Raw genomic sequence first — 20,333 nt, forward strand, 5'->3', positions numbered from 1 at the left:
AAGAAGAAAAAAAAAAGCCAGCTGAAACAAAACCCTTTATTATGTGGGAGTAAAAAGCTCATTATGTTAAGTGATATCAAACATGACCAGAAAAGACCCTAGGGAGAAATTACACTTTTTTATTGGATTCTGTGGGACAAACTCGCCTGGGAACTTGAAAGCACAGGGAAGGTGCACGTGGAAATCACATCATATATGAAGAACAATTTCTTACCGTGTGAAAATTATTTGGAAGTAGTTTTCAGCTGAAGTTTCTCTTTATGGCAGCTGTTTCAAAGGGAGCATACTGAGGCAATGACCTACAGTAGCACTAATACAATAGCTGCTGGATTACCTCCATGCAGAGGTATGTGGTCTTAGTCCACTTCTGTGTCGACAGGCAAAATATAATCAGCACTGAAACTCATAACTAGAGAGGCTCAGTCTGAGCCTCGTACTCTATTTTGACTAAAGATAATGGCGAAGTTCAACTGAGTTTTTGAATTTCAATTCAATTTTTCATAAAAGTAAAATTGGCCCTGGAAAACGTGTAAAGAGGGAACTACTATATCTTTTCCAGGAGAGGCTGCAAAAGACAAAGGGGCAGCAGACAGAAACTCCGCTATTACTTGTCATGCTACAGTTTGTCACGACACACTTCTCTAGGACTTGCATCCTCTAAAAATGATCAAACCGAAGAAAGATTCTGCATCTTGTGATCCTGTGGTGATGGCGACTGCCACCTCAGTGACAAATACCAACAACCAACCTACAGCAACCTGATGTAGTGGGCTGCACCATCCATTTCCTCCCTATTTCAACATCTGGCTAAGAAACAAAAAGCCAATAATTAACCTTATTGCATAGCATTCTAACTGTTCATGGATGTTTTAAAGGAAATGGCATCTGCTGTACCACCTGCAAGTCACAGCTGCAAGAAAATTTCAAAACACAATACATCCTGGTCACCCCACATTTTTACGTATATATTTTTTTTCTTTTTTTTTTCTTTTTACAACCAGAAATGGCAGCCTGTGTTTTGGCCCACTTTTGGGTAAGCAAAAAGCCTTATACAAAATGAAAGGTACTGCCCTACACTGGGTATCTGTGCAGCATTTGTATTCTGGACTCGGAGTGTTTCCGGCAATGAATTCCACACCTTTGCCTGATACAATGAGCGCCTCTAAACCTGCGCAGGATGCAAATGTCAAATTCCTACTGCCACCGAGTGTTTCTTGATTCCAGAAAACTTTTCCACCGCAGCGATGTATTGCTGGCTGCTTACTGTGAAGAATTTTTTGAACAATTTAGACTTTGATAGTTCAAAGGATAATTCCTCCCTTAGGACTCCAAATGCCAATTAGTTGTTTGAAACCAAACCGCTAACCAGCTGTACTACTATAATTGTACTTTACAATTTTCAGCATTGTTTAGTAAATACTAAATTTTCTAAGTTATGCTTAATTTTCTTTCAAATCAGTACATTGGAGGGATGCACAGTATTTCCTATTTATGTAATTCAGCTTAGAAGCTTTCTAGGTGACATAGTAAATATTGGAACAGACTTACAGCCATCTGGAGAGGGGATTTTCAGGAACCGGAATTTATTTAATGAGGGTTAAAAACATCTAGAAAGGACAAACTTGGGTCCACTCATAAAGGACTTCCTATGACCTCAAGCAATCCGGAACTAACTTTCCCAAAGCTGAAGCTACTGAAAAGCCTGTGCATATTCTAGAATGCATTACTGCAAGAGGCATTTTTGCATATCCTAGCTTGGCAGAGCACGGGTAAGGCACCACCCCACCAGCTTTGCAAAGCAAGCTTGCAAATTTATTTTACAATTAACTCAAAGACAACTAAAAACACTTATCCAGGTCCTGCGGCGTTTGCTGTGGAAAGAACAAAGGTTGATTTTCCTCCAGATTACAGAATATATGGACCATGTATCATGAAATGCTGGATAAATATATAGATTATGTCCATCTCAAAATGTTAGTAACGAGTAACACCAACGAGTAACGAGTTCTCACCAACTTCCATTACATCAAGTTAAATGCAACGTCTGTTAAAAAAACAATGATACTCAGCAGCAGGTCTCCTTGTACACACCCAGGGGGTCATTAGCAGAGAAGGCTGAGGAAGTGCAAGGGTTTATTTTGAATTACAGTAATTTTCAGTTTTAAAATGCAGCATTATCAATCCTGCAGAGCAATTCTCTTGGAAGTTCATATTGAAAGAATCAGCTTTTTCTTCACTGTCTATAAAATGTGATGTTAAATAACTACCCAGGTTCTGATTTGGCCCAAAGAAAGCATTTAAGAAGACAATCTGAAAACTAAGTGGGTATCTCTCTCTACTAGATTCCTAGTCTTAGGACTTCTGCAAGCCTTTCTTCTTTCTAATGCTCGCCACTGTCTTGAATAAATTTGTTTCTACTTCGCTCATTACTATACATAAAACTATCACCAATAAAGCTGCAAAGGTATCACATGTAATACTGTACGCTTTTCAGAACTGGAAGGCACATATATAGAGTACTGTATTTCTAAGGGTTGAAAAAAATCTTTTATAAAACTTCCCTTGTTAATTGCACCAGAATAGATTTAAGCCTTCTTTACTTCTCCCTTCTCTTTTAAATATCTATATTATTTGGAATTTCTGAATAATCTTATGACTGAACTCTTCACGAAAGTTGTGTTACTCATTAAAATCCTACTAGAGCAGCTGCACTCCCATCTTCCTGAGGATTCTGCTGTATCTTGACACAGAGACCATAAGCTAGACTAACAGCACTGAGTGTACTGTATCTTTACTACTTTGAGAATTTAATTATAAACGATTAAAATACTTGGCCTGCTTAAAAGTATGTGGTATGATAATTTTGTTCGCAACATTTTTTGCAGAAGTCCTCATTTTTTTTATTATGGCATGTTCTCTATCAATAAGCATAAACTTTTGCGTCAGACCTTCAGAAAACCTGATCCACTAAACTGGACAGCAATGTAAAAATGCAGCGCTTGAAGGTTTTAATCTCTGATACCGAGTCTAACTTCAAGTTATAATAAATCTTAATTAGAACTCGTAAGTATTGTGGACAACATCGTTCAGATAAGCACACCTTACACAAATAATTGTGAGTGACCTGTTGAAAGCTTTTTTGAGAACTAATGGGGCAAAATGTGGTTTGAGCCAGAAAACATCTCATACTTATACAAAAGTGCTGATAAGTAGTGTCATTTTTTTATTTAAAAGCATGTGGTTTGATCCAGAAAACATCTCATACTTATACAAAATACTGTATTACAACTAAACACAAGTATTTACGTTCTATATCTCATATGAAAACAGGCTTCCTAACTTTCCTCTTCAGGCTTGCACTGACACCTACTGGGGAATATTTGTAAATCTCAAAATCCATAGCCTTAAGACCTAAGAAGCCTTTCAACTCGGGAGTGAACTTTCTACGATTCCATTCGTTGGCTGATTGTGCCATGAATTTGCTATTTAATTTGACTACTGAAAAAAACTCCCCAGTTTTTGAGGAAAGATCTAGCAAGCCATAAATTAAAATATCAGGGGAGATGCAATGTTCCAGCTGTAATTGCGGAATTTTTCTATAAAGAGTATTACCTAGTGTTAGCATAGAAAGAAGCAGAGTAAGAGCAAATAAATCACTTTCTCACTCCTTCCTAAGATTAAAAAAATGTGATAGGTCTTAAATATAAAACATTCCAAGGAGAACAGCACATAGGTTCATTTTTTAAAACAAGTCAGTTAAAAACAAAATAAACCCTTAAGTTTCTTCAGTTCCTCAGTTTGTTATTACTCCTTAATACAGCAGCAGCAGATTTCATACAGCAGTTCCAAGGAAGATGCCAGTTTCTTGCTATGTATTCGTTAGAGTAGAAACACTAAGAAAATATTCGAGTGATTACATGACATCCAAACCTACTTCTAGTTTCAAATAAGAAGGGTTAAACCTCCAGTTCAGTATAATAAACAGCGCTAATAGTTAAGCAAAAAGTTATACGCATAATCCAGTACAAAGACAGATTGCAAAATTCACCTGCCATACTAGAAGTTAACTTAAGTGTCGAGGACCCTTTCCAGCTCCTACTGGAATCCAATGCAAACTTCTATCGAGTTTAACAGGGATTAAATAAATTGTCCAGATTTTTAAAACTATGAAATTCAGCCATGTAAATATTGCAAGTATAAGGTAAAATACTTCCTTCGTGCACCAATGACATAAAAACAACTTTTGAACTATTTGTTTTTCTATTTCTCCCAAATGGTAGAGACTATTCAGTAACAAGAAATTGAATTCTACAAAGAAAGTTCCACTGTGGAGCACTACTGTGTCCAGACAGACCATAGTCCCACCTTGCTAAAGAACTGCTGAAGACTGGAATCTTTTTTATCCATCAGCTGTGTCCTGTTTTGAGAGAATATTAGACAGATCAGGTTTGGGTGTCAGTTTGGGGTGGGGTTTTTTTTGTTTGTGTGTTTGTTTGGGGTTTTTTTAAGCATTTGGCCAGAAAATATAGGTTTTCCAGTAAATGTTGACAAGTTGCTTCAAAGACAATTAAGCATTTCCAAGTACCTCAAAACCTACAGCATATCATATTAAAAAAGTGGAAGTTACTAAATAAAGTAATTCAGCGACAGATAGTTTTCAGGTAGTCCCCGCAATGAATAAGAGTAAGCCAACAGGCAGATACAGACTATGAAGAAAAGTGTTTTCAAATGATCTTCAGCATAAAAATACCTGTACCATTCCAAAAGAGGAACATGTTTTCAGTGTCGGCATTTAGAAGCTTTGCTAAGAATCAGGAGCACACATCCCAGAAGATTTTGGAAATATCACTTTATTTTCCAGTGAATATCCAACTTGAAACATTTGTATCATTGCTTAAGAGCCCTCAAATTGAAGAAATACTAAAATCTACAGCTCCAGTGCACAGTTAACTAGATACCTAAATCTTGATAAAAATTATCAGTGCAAAAAATAAAAATGAATTCAGTATGCAGTTAAATGCATTTTTTTTATAAAGATATTTGGGCTTTGAGCACATATACATCAAATAATCTGGTAAGAGAGAAGCCACTTTCAGTCTGTGCTCAAAACAATCAAAACTATTCCACACCCAATTCTCAAGACAGGCAAGAACTAACTTTTTCTTTTTAAATGAAAGTCTGAGCTTAGTTACAACATTCATCATGGGTACATAAACTGAAAAATATTACAGAGGTCACCTTCTATTCAAATAGGGGTTGTTCTAAAAGAGGCCTTCCTATTTTTCATGTGTGGGATACTTTTGAGACATCTACGTTTTTTCCATCCACAACAGAGAATTAACAACATTCCAGCGTGCCCCAGTGTCGTCAAGTCCTCTTTTCAGTCCAGATACACGATGATGATTGATGAAGCTGTTGGGCCTACAGTAGCGAGCAGAGCAGCTTGGCAGGAATTCAGTGTTATTGAAAGAAATCTCAAATACTTATTCCATCTCCTCTAACTTTAATCACACTATCAACATGCTGCCAGGAACGGAGCCTTGACACCAAGCCATAGACTTACACAAGCAACCATTGTTGGCATATTACTGTTGCAATACAGGTAAAGGGTAAATTCTGTTTATTTTTACCTGTTTCCATTCTATATTGGACACCAGCTAAATTATGGAAAGATATTTCCTGTACTAACGGTTAGCTTGCAGCAAATTTCATTAAGGTACTATGTCTCATTTTGCTTGGCTAATGAACTGATTAAGTTAACTTCTTCAGTTATACTGCTGTTAACTGCAAGCTTTAAATTGAAGAAAGCAATACAGGACCTTCCTATACCCCATAAGAGTAAAAGTTAGTAAGAAAGCAGATCAGTACTACAGGCGTTTTACCACTAATCTGCTCATTTGTTATGCTGATAAAGAACAAAAAAACCCCTTTCCTCAATTGCTCTATAAGGTTCTGGCAAGCTTATCCTAAGTAAACCAACAGCATGTCAAATATTGAAGGTAAATACTGTATTAGCTACAAAGCTAACACCAACACCGATATGGTTCTCATGATTACTTTTGAGCTTGTTTTGGCTTTGCTTAGAACAGTAAAGCTTAAAAACAAGAGACATTTACAGGGAGAGAAAAGAAACTGTTGTCCAAGCTCACTTAGCCATTTTTATGTTAGCAAAACCCATTTACATCTCAACTCTACTTCATAATACTGAACATACAACTCAAAAGTTGGAGTTACAACTGGATTTAAAACTCTGTTGAGATCTTTCATTGCTGAAGCTTCAAAGTAAAGTATTCCATAAAACAAGTTGGTTTTCCTGAAATCTATGAACGGAGTGATGGTTTTCCCAGCGAATCCTGAGCTAACTATGGCTGGAACCTATTACACCTACTTTTTGGGAAAGGGCTGTGGCTGCACACTGGGATAGTTAACGTTACGTAAGTCTGTTTTCCCAGATGATACGATACTCTCTGCAGATGGGAGAGAATTCGAGTTTGCAACTCCCTGAGCTGATGTAGTCACACAACGTAATTTCCAGTTCCATCTTCCAACAAAGGAAGAAATACTGGCATTCCACTCGCCCTGAACAAAACAAGCATAGATAGGCACTTAAGTTGAAAGTATGCAAATCTTTTGTTCCCGTACTAACCCTGTAGAGGAAATGCTCCTTTCTTCTTCTTCGTTTCAGCTTTCCAAAAGAATCTCAATTTAAGTCAGAAGCAACTGAGTATTGGCACAAACCCAGCATTATTAAAAAAGAAAGGTCTTAAAAAGAAACATATTTGGCCAGTTCCTTCTCCATTTCAGAATACTGCTCTTTGAGGCGCTCCACAGCTTTTCTGTGCTCTTCATCCACCTCTGCTTGTTTGTTTTGTTGTTCTTTCATGAATTCCTCCCAGTGGGCTATGCGCTTCTCTTCACGAGCCATCAGCTTGTCCGCCTGAAGCTGACAGAAGGAAAATGAGAAGTTTTAATAATCATTTCCAGGTTAAAACAGAGGGTTTAAAGAGATCTACATAAATGTTGGCGTATCAGAGAAACCGGGCTTTTACTTCAGTAGAGGAAAGTGAAACTAGCAAGAAAACATAAGAAAAGGTGAAACTAAAAAGAAAATGTTTATCTTTATAAAGCATAGTCAATCCAAAACAAATGGTAAAAAGTCTACAATACCATTATTGTGATAGCATTAGCAACAATAGCTTTTCCATGCTACAGCCTGGTGAAAAATAATTAAATAAATAAATGGAAAGACACTTGAAAGTTACTAGCTCGCCTAGTTCGCTTCTGTTTGTTTCCCAGAAAACAATACATTTAGAATTTGATAGTCAGCCTAAGAAATTAATTTCCAGGGTGATTTTGTAAAGGTGAGGAAAGTAGCATTTTTATTTTAATATAACAGAACTTCAGGTTATTTGCCATCAATTTGTTATTTAGCAAGCTTTCCAACGTCATATTACATTTCTCACTCCTCGAAGTCTGAATACTTAAAACCAAAGAAATAACCTCAATCGATTTGAATATTAATACAAATCTGCCATCTTAAGCATCAGGATCCCCAGTTATTTAAACTTTGCACATTTAAACTCATGCTGAGTAGAAAGGTGCATATGAACGTCATTTAAGAGGAGCAATCTTTGAAATACATACCTTCTCTTGCTAAATATGAACGGAAAATTGAAACAAAAAGTTAAGGCTCTAGGTATCTCTGACATCTTGCTGACACAAGTATGACAATGGTAAGAATAATGATCGATCTCTAGAGATCTGTATCACCTCAGTGATAATCATACACACAAAATTCCCATAATTCTTTTAACTGACAAACAAGTTGCCATAACTATAATAATTGATAATAATTCACACTCCAGCTTTTGCATGTTCTCAGAAATTTTGCATTCAGGAAAGGTTTAATAGCACTCTGAGCAACCTCAAACATGTAACAATGTCTCAGTGGTTTAGTTTCAAAAAAAAAAAAAAAAAATTCACTCCTAATAGAATAAATATATTCTAGTGAATCATTGGTCCTCCAAAACCGTAATCTGTAAGTACAAGGTAAAAGAAGCCGGCCATATGCAGAGTAGTCCATGTTTTGAGATGTTAGAGATAAATGACAAAACATCCTTTTACTTAAAAAAAAAAAAAAATAAAATCTAATCCACGACTAAGACGACAACTAATCCCAAACACTTCTCTGTCTTTGTAATACAGAGCTACAGAATATTCTGGGATCGATCACTACAGTTTAACTAACCTGAAGTATTCCCTGGGCAAGCAAAGAGAGAGAACAGAAAACCTTTTGCTTATGGCATTTACCCTAACGGTGGAGACCTACTTCCGGTTCCTTATACATTGAATAATTAAGTTCTAGATAATGGATGTCAATAACTTTTCTGAATATTAAAGCACTTTATTATTCCTGCATGCTTTTAAGTCAGCTGTTTCAAAGGAATACAAAACTGATATCCTTTATCTGCTTGGTTATTGCGTTGATTGAAAAGAATAACACTGTCATTTCCATATATACATACATATATTTATAAATCTGAATTAATCAAGTCAATGACTCACGTCAAACATCTTAACTTCCAAGTTAAACAATAATCCAAAGACCTTCAGTAGCTGGGCCCCCATAGGTGACATATTAAGAGACTAAGAATTTGAAATTGTCTTTGCATACTGATGGCCAGTTAGGAAGCACTTCAGTCTTATCACAGAACACAAAAAATATAACATGCATTGTGAATAAATACATCATCATATTTCAGGAAGTCAGAAGAACTTTTGAAGTCCAGAAAGCATTTGTGGTAGTAATAAATAACTTCTGATCTGTTAAAATTAATATTTTTTTACTGTCATGAAGAAGGAAATAACGTCTGCATGTTTGAAAATGCAGGTACAGTTGCATGGGAAATTAATCCCTTTTTCTCCTTAAAAAAAAATAAAATGGAAGAATAGTAATTCAGTGTTAATTTTCATTATTAAATTAAATTATTAAACTTCATTATTAAATAAATTCTGGTCCATGCATAGTCAGCAAAACACTTAAAATGAAACAAAGATTTACAGAAGTCCCAGATTGCTGAAAACTTCTAATTACAAATTTTGGATTGCTGGTAACGATTCAAAACCCAGAAACAGACCTTGTTTTTTACGTTTCGTTCTTTTGTTTCCAGGGCTGCCAACTGGAGAAAATTTAACTTGTAAGCTAACAAAATATGACAAAGAACAGCACATACAAACATGAAAACCAGTATACCTTCATAGAACAACGTTTCAGAGTACAGCCTAATTTTAATTCCTGCCTATTGTCATTTCAAATGACTGCTAAACCAAAGAAAAATCTATAAAATAACTATAGTCTAAACTCACAAGTAAAAAAACAAGCAGAAAGAACACAAGCCCCTTAAGTCAGACTTAATTATAAATTAGAAAACAGCACCTAACAAGCCCAACATAGCCACAGAAAACACAGAAAGTTCCACTGTTGTTCTCATCCAGTCAAGAAGAGTCTACAAAATATTTTTGGTATTTAATGGTATAAATATACCAGTGCATGATAACAAGACGGAAGCCAGTATTATGACACCACATTCAGGCTTCAGAATGACACATTTTGTTCTTATGTAAAACCTCACGACCTTTGTAACATGGGAAAATCACCGTACGAACCAAAGCACGCAGAAGACAGACGTACCTGAGCCAAAAGTCAGGCTTAGGTAATGCATATTACTGTATGGTATCAGTACAATATTTAGTCAGGGACCAAAAAAAGAGAGTTTCAATAATTAGCTATAAATTGTAATGTTTTAAGCAGTAGACAATCCAACATTTCTTGCCATGCTGAGATTTATATTTGAACCAAAAGACTATTTAACTGTCAGCAACAATACATTGTGCATTAGGCTTTTACTGCCTACTAGAGAAGAATGGGTTACTGACAGACTAAGGTCAGAAGACTAGCACTTACTCTCATCTACTGCAAAGAAAAAAACCCATTTTTACCCTATCTGAAACAACCTAAAAGGTAGTACAAACAGTAATTCTCCGTGGCTGTTAATTTGGCAAAATTTGGATAGATTTTTTGTTTGTTTCATCAGAGAATTGCCTCCTCACCCCCAAACACTCTTAGAACTCCAGCTCTATTCTCCCGTGAGGTTTCCAGCTCCAGGCCACACAAATACAGCTTTGTCCTGTCTTTAATTGCTGGTTATCCATTCTTTCAGCGATTCCTCTTCTCCAAACAGTATTTCAGTTGTTATGTTCGAAGTTCCACAGAACATAAGCCATAGCAAGTCGTTTAACTTCACTTTTCACATGTAACCCAAATACTTCTCCTCAATTTCTGCCTTTCAGTATAACTTTATAAACACAAGTTTGGGAAACTCAAACTAAATTTAGAATCCATTCTATATTTGTAACAATGCCTACTACTTTTATGAATAATTTTTTTATAAGATATTTAGATATCACTAAATTTAGATGATTTTCAGCTTTCACATTCATATGAAAAGTTGAAAATAGCTTTGAGTTAGTTTCATAATTTGGTTTAGATAGAAACCAAAGCTTGTCTAAATTACAAGCATAGTTGCTGCCTTATTAACGCTGGTTCTGGGAATTCCCTTTGGTGTGTCAGCAAATTTACATATTTTGGCAGTGAGGTCTTTCATATTGCTTTTATATTAACACCTAAGTTCAGACATTAGTTATTTGGAAAAAATCTAATCTGATTATGAAACCATTTTTTCACTCAATAGTGCATACTGCTTGAACTTGAAAGACAGTAAAGCCTTCCTGTATTCAGTACCAACTCACATGAATTGGTGTATTTATTTCTATTCTTGTTTTACTGTCATCAGTTATGGAAAAAAATAAATTTTTTAAGAACATCAAACTTTACTGAAAAGTTTGTTTTCAGTATTACTAGGACTATTTCTGCTGAAATTAAAAAAAAAACAAACAAAACCACCAAACAACAAAACAACTCCCCCCCGCATCCCCCCCCCAAAAAAAAAAACGCAAACCAAACCCCCACCATTTGAGGCAGACACAGAAACATTTGAGAAATGTTACCATACTAGTTCATGTTACAAGCAATTAAGATGTAAAGCCATAATGGGAAGTGTTGGGTAGCTTCCAGTATAAGCCTGCACAATTCCACATAAAAATATTTAAAGAGAAAAAAAATAAGAATATAGTACACAAAAACACATTTACAAAATTTCTTGAAGTTTTCTCTAGTTGCTCTTACAAGCTTAAAGTAATCCACAGCTTGAATTACTACCTAAACACTACTATTCTTAATGGGAAGACTCCTCAATGAGACAGGGGATTTTATGATTGCTTCTCTCATTGACATTCCTGTAATCACAAATGACTTTACATCTTAAGTGAAAATGTGGTAGGAACGTCATTTCCCTTTTGTTAGTTGGCTGATACCAGTAGCTGAAAGAACTGCAAGAAAAGATAATTAGTAAGCAAATAATCTTCGAATTCACTCTATTCAGCAGAAATTGAATTAATTACACCGAGGGCTGCTAACACTAATCATTTGACACTAGATCTTACAAAAAATCCATTCTTTTTTCAGAACACGATTTCAGAAGGAAAAGTAAGGAAAAAGTATTTCTTCTAAAGTAGCTGCACTTCAGTGACAACTTTTATCTATAATTTAAAAGAGTTACCTACCTGTTACTGCTCACATTTGGAAAATTTCAAGCCAAAAAGTCTTACTATACAAGCTTAAAGAAACACCGCAAATCTTGAATAGCTATTACCATTGCTCCACTGCATATAAAAGAAGTTGAGTGGAAACATAGAGCTAATATTTTAAAAAACAGTTCCCATTCTTATTAAGTGACTGTTCAATTTAAAAGTTATAAATTTTTTATTGACATTTTACTTCAAACAAACAGTAGCAAAACTGTAAGAATTTCCTACTAACTTCTCTACCAATATCTACTCTACTGTTAGACACAAGCAAACTTTGTCAGGGTTCAGCACTGTGCTATTCACACAGTACCAGTATTCAACTGCAACTGGACTGCCCATCTTCATCGATTACAAAAAGGAAAGAAAAACATGACTATCAGCTTACATAAATCAATGCACAGCCTGTTCTGCATGATGGCTGCAGAAACATCTTCAGTTTTTCTGTACTAAATGATTATAAATAATATTTTGCAAGTAAAAAGATAACACAGAAACACAATCATGAAGGAGTAATGGGAAAACATGAAACTAATTTCTTGTATAATTTTCCAAATTTTAGATTCACAGCACATGTATTTCAAATGAGCAAAGTGTAGCCAACTGAAAAGATTCCAATGATTCGCATGTTCCTATAATATAGCCCTTCATTAAATAACCCATCCACAAGTGAAAAACACACTTCCTTTTCAACAAGCAATATATATAATACAGTCAAAGTTCTCAGCTAACTAGGAAAGATTTACATTTCCATTTTGGTAGGTTAGTAGGTGTTTTTTGTTCCACAGAAAATAATTTTTTTATATATTTAAACTTTCCCTGTATGTGACAAATATTATAGTCTGAGCTAGGAGGGAAAATAAAACAAGCGAAATAAAAAAATAAAAGCTTCCATACATCAGGAGATTGTGGGAAGACCTAGTGATCCATTAACTTTGCAGTCAAAAACACATACGCTGTTGCAATATGTGTTTTATAAGTGCAGAAATCACCCCAAAAGAAGTTTTACTGCAAGTATATAAAGTACAGAAAACTATGCTTTTAAGTTTTGCTCTACTGAAGGCAGATAAACTTGCTGCAGAAGCACAAAACTCTTACTTGGATCACATTATAAAAATCTATCCATCCATCCTTTACCTTCCTCTCTTCATGCTCCCTCTCTTGGAGTCTACGGATCATATCGTTGGCAGCTTGCACTGAAATAACAAATTGCAGTGGGTCAGTCGGCTGTTCTAAATCAAAGAAACTCGCCTGAAAAGGATTTAAAAGACATGAGGCTTTTGCAAGTCAAAGATTATATTCCACTGTGTCACTTGACTCCGCATGAGAAAGATTTGTCAGTACTTGCAGAAAAGGCTTTACATCGGTAACTGTATGGTAGGCGTATCACCCAGTTCAACCCTTGTGCATTCTAGAAGCCAAAAAGAAAAAGGCAGCTAGGTCCTCTTGTGCCCATACTCCTTAGTGTTGCTGATGAGCTAGAGTGCACTACTCAGCACCTCAGAAGACATCAAAAAACCTCTCAAGTCAGTAAGTAGAAACAGGTGACCAAGCTCTATGGTTTAGGTTTGGGGGGGTTTTTTGTTTTGTTTTGGGTTTTTTTCTTATTTTTTCCCCATCAAATGTGAAAAGTGATTTAGTATAAACAATCTACACGGAGAACATCTTTATGCTGGAGCCAGCCTGTTCTCTCGTGAGAGTAAGCCTGGGAAAACTTCTCAATGGAAACTGGAACGGTGTTCCTATGCAGGTTTTTTTTTTTTTCCTAACTTATTTAACACTTAATTAATGCAGAATTAAATAAACTAATTTCCCCAAAGCAGTCATTTCTCCTACTAACACGTCCTAATATTGAGAAATACCTTACTTATCTATCATCACCTTAAAGCTGGTGACTTTTCGTACCAGGAGCCAGGCACCTGCCTCCCTGAGGACCTCCAGTTACAGAACAGGTTCACTGCCCATGTAGCTGATGAGGAGCCAGGAGCACCAAGAATTAGAGCATCTGGTGTCAGGGCCTGAGTCACTGATGACCATCAGAAGACAGTGGCAAGTGATGGTTATAGCAGACTCCCTACGGCAGGGGACAGAGCCTTCCCACCCATCAATATGCTTTGTCATCTATGTTTGCCACTTGCCAGAAGCTCACATTTGGGATGTTGTAGAGAAGCTACTGAGGCTCAGACTACTACCGCTACTGCTCTTCCACGTAGACACCAGTGGTACTGCAGGGGTGACCCGAGAACTATCAGAAATGACTACAGGGATCTAGGGACAGTGGTCAAAGGCATGCGGATCTGGGTAACGTTCTCCTCAATCTTCCCAGTGAGGGGGACTCGATGGGTTTTGGGGGTTAACAGATGGTTGCACAGTTGGTGTTGGCAGCAGGGTTTCGGCTTCCACAACCATGAGACCCATTCTGAGCATCAACAGCTGCTTGGAAGAGATAGGATCCACCTGATCAAACAGGGCAAAAGTACTTTTGCGAACAGGATGGCCAATCTGGTAGGGACAGCTTTAAACTAGAAATGACAGGTCAGGGAGTGATTCTTCAAAGAAATAGAGTAAGGAAGTTGGGGACAGGGTAGGCAAACCAAGGGTCTGGGATGATGGTAACAGAAGGGATGTAGCATGCTTTTCAAGGACCACCTCCTCCAAGCTCAAGAAAGGTCCATGCCAACAAGTAGGAAATCAAGCAAACACAGCAGGGGGCCTGCATGGATGAGCAAGGAGGTCCTAACTGAATTCAGACTTAAAAAGGAAGTGCACAGGAGGGGGAAGCAGGGGCAGGTGACCCAGGAGGAATACAGAGTTGCTGTCTGATTGTGCAGAGACAGAGTTGGAAAAGTCAAGGCTGATCTGGAGCTGAATCTGGCAAGGGATGCAAAGGGCAACAAGAAAGGAGTCTACAAGTACGTAAGCAGCAAAAGGAAAACCAGGGAAATGCGGGCCCTCTGCTGAATGGGGCAGGGGAGCTGGTGACAACATGGAAAAGGCCAAGGTACCCAATGACTCCTTTGCCTTAGCCTTTACCATACAGACCAGCCTTTAGGAATCCCAGGCCCCTGAAACCAGAGGGCAAGTCTGGAGCAAAGAAGACACCCTTGGTGAAGGAGGACTAGGTTAGGGAGCACTTAAAAAAACCCAGAAATACGTAAGTCCATGGGTCCGGACAGGTGGTGTCCACAAGTGCTGAGGGAGCTGGCTGATGTCACTGTGAGGCCACTCTCCTTGAAAGGTCACTGCGACTGGGAAAGGTTCCTAAGACTGGACTCCTACCTTCACAAAGGGCAAGAAGGAAGATCCAGAGAACTACTGGCCAGTCAGTCCACCTCAATCCTGGGAAAGGTGATGGAAAAAATCCGCCTGGAAGCATTTCCAAACACATGAAGGAGAAGGCGGTGATAGGGAGTAGTCGGCATGAATTTACAAATGGGAAATCATCCTTTAGAAGACTGACCCGGCAGCTTTCTACAATGCAGCGACTAGATTGGCAGATGAGGGGAAAGTGGGCAATATTGTTTACCTCATCTTCTATAAGGCTTTTGATACTATCTCCCATAAGATCCTCACAGACAAACTAACAAAGTATGCGTTAGCTAGGTGGACAGTGAAGTGGATTGAAAACGGGCTGGACAGCCAAGTCTAGAGTCTGTGATCAGCAGCACAAAGTCAAGTAGGAGGCAAGTCACTAGTGGTATACCCCAGGGTCAGCACTGAGGCCGATACTGTTTAACATCTTCATCAGTGACCCAGATGCTGGAGCAGAGCGCACCCTCAGCAAATTTGCAGACAATACAAAATTGGGAGGAGTGCCTGACAGATTATATGGTTGTGCTGCCATTCAGAGAGACCTTGAGCAACTGGAGAATCAGGCTGAGAGGAACCTTATGAAGTTCAACATAGGCAAATGACAAATCCTGCGTCTGGGGAGGAATAATCCCAGGCAGCAATACACACTGAAGACCAACATAGCCTTGCAGCCAAAAAAAGCGGTCAACAGCATCCTGGACTGCATTAGGAAAAGCACTGCCAACAGGTCAAGGGAGGTGATCCTCTCTGCTCAGTGCTGGTGACACCACACCTGTGGTAGTGTGTCCACTTCTGGGCTCCCCAGTAAATGAGAGAGATGGACTTACTGGAGCAAGTCCACCATATGCCCACAAAAATAATTAAGGGACTGGAGTATCTTTCATACAAGGAGAGCCTGAGACAGCTCAGACCATTCAGCCTGAAGAAAAGGCGGCCCAGGGGAGATCTCATCAATGTGAATAAATATCTGATTGAAGGGAATGTAGATGAGGGAGCCAGAATCTTCCCTGTAGTGCTCACTGACGGGACAATAGGCAGTGAGCACAAACTGAGAAACTCCATTTAGACTCCATTTAGAAGGTATTAGAACATATGCCTTATTTGTATGATTAAATTTTAAGTTTCAAATATTTTCCTGCCATCATTTTATGTGTATAGAATCACCTTCCATTTGTTATTCTGCCAGATGCCATATAAATAAGTTATATGAAATGAAATGCTTATACAATGTGCTATACATAAAATATAACAAAACTCACACTGGCACATTTCAATCGCATAAATTTGGCAGCTAAAGCTATATAGCCACACTCCCTTGAAACATCTTTTTGAGAAGCTGTCCTGCTGAATGCTGAATGATTAAGAAAAAAAAAGATACTGAAAAATTAGTACAGCTATATAGCAGCAAATTTTGTTTTAAATCACGAGGGGCAGTATTACGCTCTCCAGTGGGAAAATTAAGAAACTTGAAGGTCACACCACAGCATGCTTGCAACAAACCAAAAAACTGACAATTTTGTCCATGGCTTTAACCAACATGGAGTGATGTCCTGTTTCTAAGTGTGTACCAAAAGACTGAGCTGATGTAGCTTCTACTTAAATCAACAAAAAGCTTTAATGTAACCTTAGCAAGAGCTGTGCTGGCTGGACCAATAAATATCAAAAAATGTCCCTGTTGTTTCACTTTTAAAATTTCACAGAAATGAGAACAAAGTACAGAAATGTTAGAAAATTTATCCAAGGATGGTAATTTTTCCACAGATCATATTTTGAATACAAACTATTTAAATTATTCCTTAAAATGATGCAACAAGGGAAATAAGAAGCAACATGCTTACATCTCTTGAATGCTTCATTCAAATTGTCATGCATTGCCTGCTCACACTTAGGAAGAACGTGTTCATTTGTTTCAAAGATTGTGTTCTTTAGATTTTCAAGTACTCGTAGTTCTCGGAGGCCACGTTTTTCCTGCCAGAAGAATTGAAAGAAAATGAATGGCTAACAAGGAGTTCTACTTTCCTTTCCAAAATAAGATGTTTTCCCATTTGATAAAACTATTACTTTATCTCACAGATTATACTATTGTCTATTAAAGTGTTACTCATTTAGCACAACTAATAAAGTTAGTTATGTGAAAAGAGAGTAATGCTCCATTCTTCACACTAGAATACAGGAATACTTTGAATGACACTTCTGGCTCTTGTGAGAAAAGTTAGTATTTACTAATGAAAACATTGTGTGGAAAAACGTGTTGTTTTGTATAGATAATTTGAAGCATATCAAAAACAACAGAGAGAAACAGAGCTTGAAAGAATTGCATTTTTATAACTCAACTGTTACAGAGAAATAACATAGCAGTGATTTTGCTTGCTTGATGTCTGACCTTCCAGATCTAGCGCGGTATGAGGTTAAAACAATGCAAGTAAAATTGTTTTTATGGAAGTAAAGCAATGAAGTCAAGAGTAAAAAATAACATAACACAGCTGACTAAAGAGGCAGCCCTTCTTCTGGCTTGCTGCTGATCATGGTTAATTACAAGAAGAACAAGCTCTTGCCTTATTATTATTATTTACATTTTTTTAAAGAAAAAGTTTTTTAAAAAATATCTATTTTTCCAAAGCCACAGCACTTCTCCCACTCTGAGTTTCACCTGCACCTTCCTTTAGACAATGAAAAGGATTCTGAACTTTCCTCTGGGCTGCTCTGCCCCTCCCACCCCCCTTCAGAGCTGTGAGTAGAGTTGCACACAAGCATTCCTGTACTGAAAGTTGCTAATCATAAAGCAATTCTATATAATTGAAAAATACTGCATCACACAAAGTGGGCAATTGGATCACCATTTTAAAACTTCAGAAACAGAGGCACAGACAAGTAAAGTCGCTTAATTAAACAGGTTCTAGACTTCCTGAATGCAAATCTACATTCTTTACACAGTAGATGCTTATCATTGAAAGAAGAGGCTTACGCCCTACTACAACCAAAAAGTATCTGATTGCTCAAAGTTAGAAACATGTACTTTTTGGAAGAAATTCTAAGTTAGAAAAATGTAAATAATTCTCTGCTTTGCTATTTTCCCCATAAAAGTATAAACCAAAAACTGAATGTCAAGAAAAGATCTAAGAATACATGAAATTTGCCTAAGAAACAGAACAAGGCTTTGGGTGCAATGAGAGAAATAGGTGAATTATAATTATAAAGATATGAGTTATAATTTTGTAATTGAGTTTAAAATTTCCCTTCCTATGAAAAAACACGTGACACTATTCACTGTATCCCATAACTTATTTAGGGGACGCAAAGAAAAGAAATAATTCCTTGTGACTCTCAAACCCATACGATACACATCTCATGAGAGTTTACTTCGCATACTTATTTTGCTAAACCAGTATAGACAAATTAGACCTGGCTGAAATATCAGCTACAGCACAGGGGCAGGGGTAAGACATTTTAGTGTAATATTTTTTTTTTTTAAATAAGCTCTACACACTAGAAGTTTGAAGTATAACTATATTTTCAGGACTAGTTTTAAGATTTTTAATCCCACCATCTTTAAGAAATAAAATCTACTCAGAAACAGTCTTTTGTTGACACAAGATTCTACTTTTCTAAACTTCTGCTGCCATCTTGTGGAACCTGTTACACTTTTCAAGCAAAGTTCTATATAAGTACTTTTACACTTTAGCCTTATTTTCAGCCAATTAGATAACATTGGTTCCATTTTTAATGATATTCTCATGGAATGAGAATTAAAAAAAAATTAAATTACAGCTCTGCTAGCTGAATCCAGCTGAGGCACAGAGCAGTTTCTTAATCAGATGTAAACCTAGACTAGCCAACAATGTTTTCCTTGAACCAAATAGACTTCTCTAAGATGTTAGGACTACATCATTCACCTACATCAATATTCCTGCCAGTCTTTTGCAGGAAAAACATTTATGCCCCTTTCAAAATGTTTTAAATAAATAAGAAGACCTAAGTTACTGCATTGTTTACTAAAGATGCAGACATATACTATAAGTCAGTTATTCTGGACAAGAAATACATGTCAACTCTCTCTGAAGAAAATTACATACATATTATAATCTCTAAAAAGATGTTAAAACTCAGAATCTGAAGGTTACAGCACCCAATAGTATATAAATACTTACTTCAAATTCTTTAACAAAGTAACGTATTTCTCCCTGAATTACTGGTCTGTGATCCAGAAGTCTTGAATAGATTTCCCCAACATCTAGAAGATTAAGGAAAGTCAGATTTTTAGTTTTTTTCTCACACTCTATACTAGGCTACACAACACATGGTAGCACACCACACTTCAATGCAAGAGGCGCAATGGCCCACCAAATACATACAAAACCAAAGCAGCGTCAGAATAACATTTGTAGGCTATCCTATCTCTTCAGCAGGCCACTAACTTCGGTAAAATGCAATCAATCAATATTCCAGGTGCCACAGGCACCTTTCTGCAAAGGTGAAGGTTCTCTTGTCTCTCAACGCCCTGTCTCAATCCTCCTCCTCAGTACAACTTCTACCTCTGACTGTTCATGCTGGTAAAAGAGCAAAAATCATAGAATGGTTTAGGTTGGAAGGGATCTTGAGGATCATCTATTTCCAACCCCTCTGCCATGGGCAGGGACACCTCCCACCAGACCAGGTTGCTCAATGCCCCATCCAGCCTGGCCTTGAACACCTCCAGGGATGGAGCTTCCACAACTTCTCCAGGCAACCTGTTCCAGGGCCTCAACCACCCTCAGAATGAAATACTTCTTAATATCTAAACTAAATCTACCCTCTTCCAGTTTAGAGCCATTCCCCCTCACCCTATCACTATGTGCCCTTGTAAAAAGTCCCTCCCCATCTTTCCTACAGGCGCCCTTCAGATACCACGAGGCCGCTGTAAGGTCTCCCCAGAGCCCTCTCTTCTCCAGGCTGAACAACCCCAACTCTCTCAGCCTGTCAAACAAACGAAATAAAAGCTGCAGCTCAGCAGCGGCTCACAGCTTAAGCCGTGGGAGTTTTCTGCAGCGAGACACAAGAGGAGAGGTGGCTACAAAGGAAACCTGTTAGCATTTTCTTGCATTCCAGGGCCAAAGCCTTGAAACTTACTCTTGAAGAAGAGTATTGACAACATAAACATGTGGGAGAAATACGTTTGGCTGTCACACAGGAAAAAAAAAAAAAGCCCATTAAGTTTAAAAGCACTCTGAGAGCACAGCACATAAAGACTATTTCGAGAAACACACAGCGTAGTTCCAAGCAGCACAGCGGGCCGGGCCCCCACCGGGACCCGGTACCGAGCTGGGCCGGTCCCGCTCCTC

General features: G+C 37.6%; 1 protein-coding gene across 1 annotated transcript in view; it reads right to left on the reverse strand.

Moving 5' to 3' along the window:
• Positions 1-6,763: 6,763 nt before the first annotated feature.
• BLOC1S5 (biogenesis of lysosomal organelles complex-1, subunit 5, muted) overlaps positions 6,764-20,333 on the reverse strand; it is an 18,086-nt gene continuing 4,516 nt past the window's right edge. Inside the window, exons 3-6 of the mRNA XM_009885429.1 lie at positions 19,164-19,266; positions 16,854-16,983; positions 12,841-12,899; positions 6,764-6,943 (exon numbers count right to left, since the gene is read on the reverse strand). Of these exons, the coding sequence (XP_009883731.1) occupies positions 6,764-6,943; positions 12,841-12,899; positions 16,854-16,983; positions 19,164-19,266 (472 nt within the window). The remainder of the gene's footprint in view (positions 6,944-12,840; positions 12,900-16,853; positions 16,984-19,163; positions 19,267-20,333) is intronic.

This window comes from Charadrius vociferus, unplaced genomic scaffold (assembly GCF_000708025.1).
Source record: "Charadrius vociferus isolate BGI_N301 unplaced genomic scaffold, ASM70802v2 scaffold375, whole genome shotgun sequence".
Lineage (NCBI taxonomy): Eukaryota > Metazoa > Chordata > Aves > Charadriiformes > Charadriidae > Charadrius > Charadrius vociferus.